At 35.7% G+C, this 1,970-nt stretch overlaps 1 protein-coding gene across 1 annotated transcript; it reads left to right on the top strand.

The window, feature by feature from the left end:
* Positions 1-372: 372 nt before the first annotated feature.
* On the top strand, positions 373-1,323 carry LOC123632276 (olfactory receptor 4K13-like). Its single transcript, XM_045542394.1, has one exon. The coding sequence runs from the start codon at positions 373-375 to the stop codon at positions 1,321-1,323; it is 951 nt and encodes a 316-aa protein (XP_045398350.1).
* The last annotated feature ends 647 nt before the right edge of the window (positions 1,324-1,970 follow it).

Below are 1,970 nucleotides of genomic sequence, written 5' to 3' on the forward strand. Positions count from 1 at the left end.
CTCAAAAGGATTCCCTATCACTCTAATAAACTAAGTGTTCATTCACAGTCTGTTCTGGAGCTGAGAATGAAGGATTACTAAGTTTACTCAAGTATCTTACTGACCCTACCTTGTATTAACCAAGAGGCAAATTTTCATCTAATCACTCTATATCCACCACAGTTTCTAATGGCTTTGTGATTCTGTGAAATATCTGGAACTGAAAAATACCAAGGAATAGCTACAAAGCAGTCACATTGTCAAAAGGATTGGTCCCCTGAATAAGTAATACAATAAATAAAATGATTAGGTTCATTGTCTTGTTAATCTCTGTGGTTTTCTGTGTGTTCCCTTCTTTTAGAAAACTTGTGACAAACTCCTGCACATGGAAGGATGGATACCCTGAATAACAGATCAAGTGTTTCTGAGTTCATCCTACAGGGACTCTCTAGTTCTCGAGAAATCCAGATTCTCTTCTTTGCCATCTTCTTTCTTGTCTATGTAGCCATCGTAGTGGGAAACCTTCTCATTGTGATCTCTGTGATATTTGATAACCATCTTCACTCCCCCATGTATTTCCTTCTGGCAAATTTATCATTCTTTGATTTATGTCTTTCCTCTGTGGCAACTCCCAAAGTGATTGCAGACTTCCTTAGAAAACGCAAGACCATTTCCATGTGGGGCTGCATGACTCAGATGTTTTTTATGCACTTCTTTGGGGGCGGCGAGATGTCTCTCCTGATAGCTATGGCCATCGACAGGTATGTTGCCATATGCAAACCTTTGCACTACCAGACCATAATGAACCACAGAGTGCTCATTGTGCTTCTACTGCTCTCATGGACAACTGGGTTAATACATAGCACAAGCCAAATGGTTTTCACAATAGGGTTGCCTTTCTGTGGTCCCAATGTTGTGGATAGCATTTTCTGTGACCTGCCCCTGGTCATCAAGCTTGCCTGCACTGAGACCTATATCCTGGAGCTCTTGGTGATTGCAGACAGTGGACTGCTGTCCCTGGTCTGCTTCATTCTGTTGCTCACGTCCTACATCATCATGTTGGTCACCATCTGGCAGCATTCCTCCAGTGCATCCTCCAAGGCTGTGTCCACACTGTCTGCTCATATCACTGTGGTAACTCTCTTCTTCGGCCCAGCTATCTTCATCTATGCTTTTCCATTCAACAGTTATTCTGTAGATAAGTTTCTTTCTATATTTTATTCTGTAATCACCCCCCTCCTTAATCCAATTATTTATACTTTGAGAAATCAAGAAATGAAGGCAGCCATTAAGAGACTGAGCAGCCAACATATTCTTGGCTGGTTCCTTAAATTCTGTTTGTAATATCTCATTTTTTGTGTGTGTGTTTTCTGCTGTTTTAGGGCTTGAGTCTTAACTACTTAGTCAAATAATTAAAATGAAGATATTAAATAATATCAATTTTATTCCTCCAAATTCCTGGAATTATTAAGATATTTTTGATTTAATATTTTTAATAGAAAATGTTTATAACACTGATATAATGTCTTGAAGAGCATGCATTTATTATACACTGCATTGTCTTAGAATTTTAAAATATATAAACATATCTCCTTATAAAAATTTTATAATCCAGTGAATTAAGATATAAAATATGAAACTATAGTAAGATAACACACAAGATGGTGTTTAGTATGTATTTTTATTTGTAAAGTTATGTTTTTTAACCTAATGATTGTTAAAAATATCTATCAATATATGTAAATGTACAAAAGCATCTCAGTGGAATTGGGAGTTGAATTAGGATTTGTAGAGCATTTGTTTTTACTGTGGCCTCAAAGGGCTAATCATCTTAGTAGAGTATAAAAATTTATTTCGAAATAAACCTTTCAAACATTTCTTTGAGACCCAATTAATTTTGTAAGAATTCAATATCTATTGAAATATTAAAAATTAAAACTTTGTACTTTTTATTTTATCTTTGTATGCCAAACAATATGGATTTGTCAAGG

Source organism: Lemur catta, chromosome 1, assembly GCF_020740605.2.
Source record: "Lemur catta isolate mLemCat1 chromosome 1, mLemCat1.pri, whole genome shotgun sequence".
In the NCBI taxonomy this organism is placed as follows: domain Eukaryota; kingdom Metazoa; phylum Chordata; class Mammalia; order Primates; family Lemuridae; genus Lemur; species Lemur catta.

Coding starts and splice junctions, on each gene's coding strand:
- LOC123632276 (XM_045542394.1), top strand. CDS start 373: ATGGATACCCTGAATAACAGATCAAGTGTTTCTGAGTTCATCCTACAG.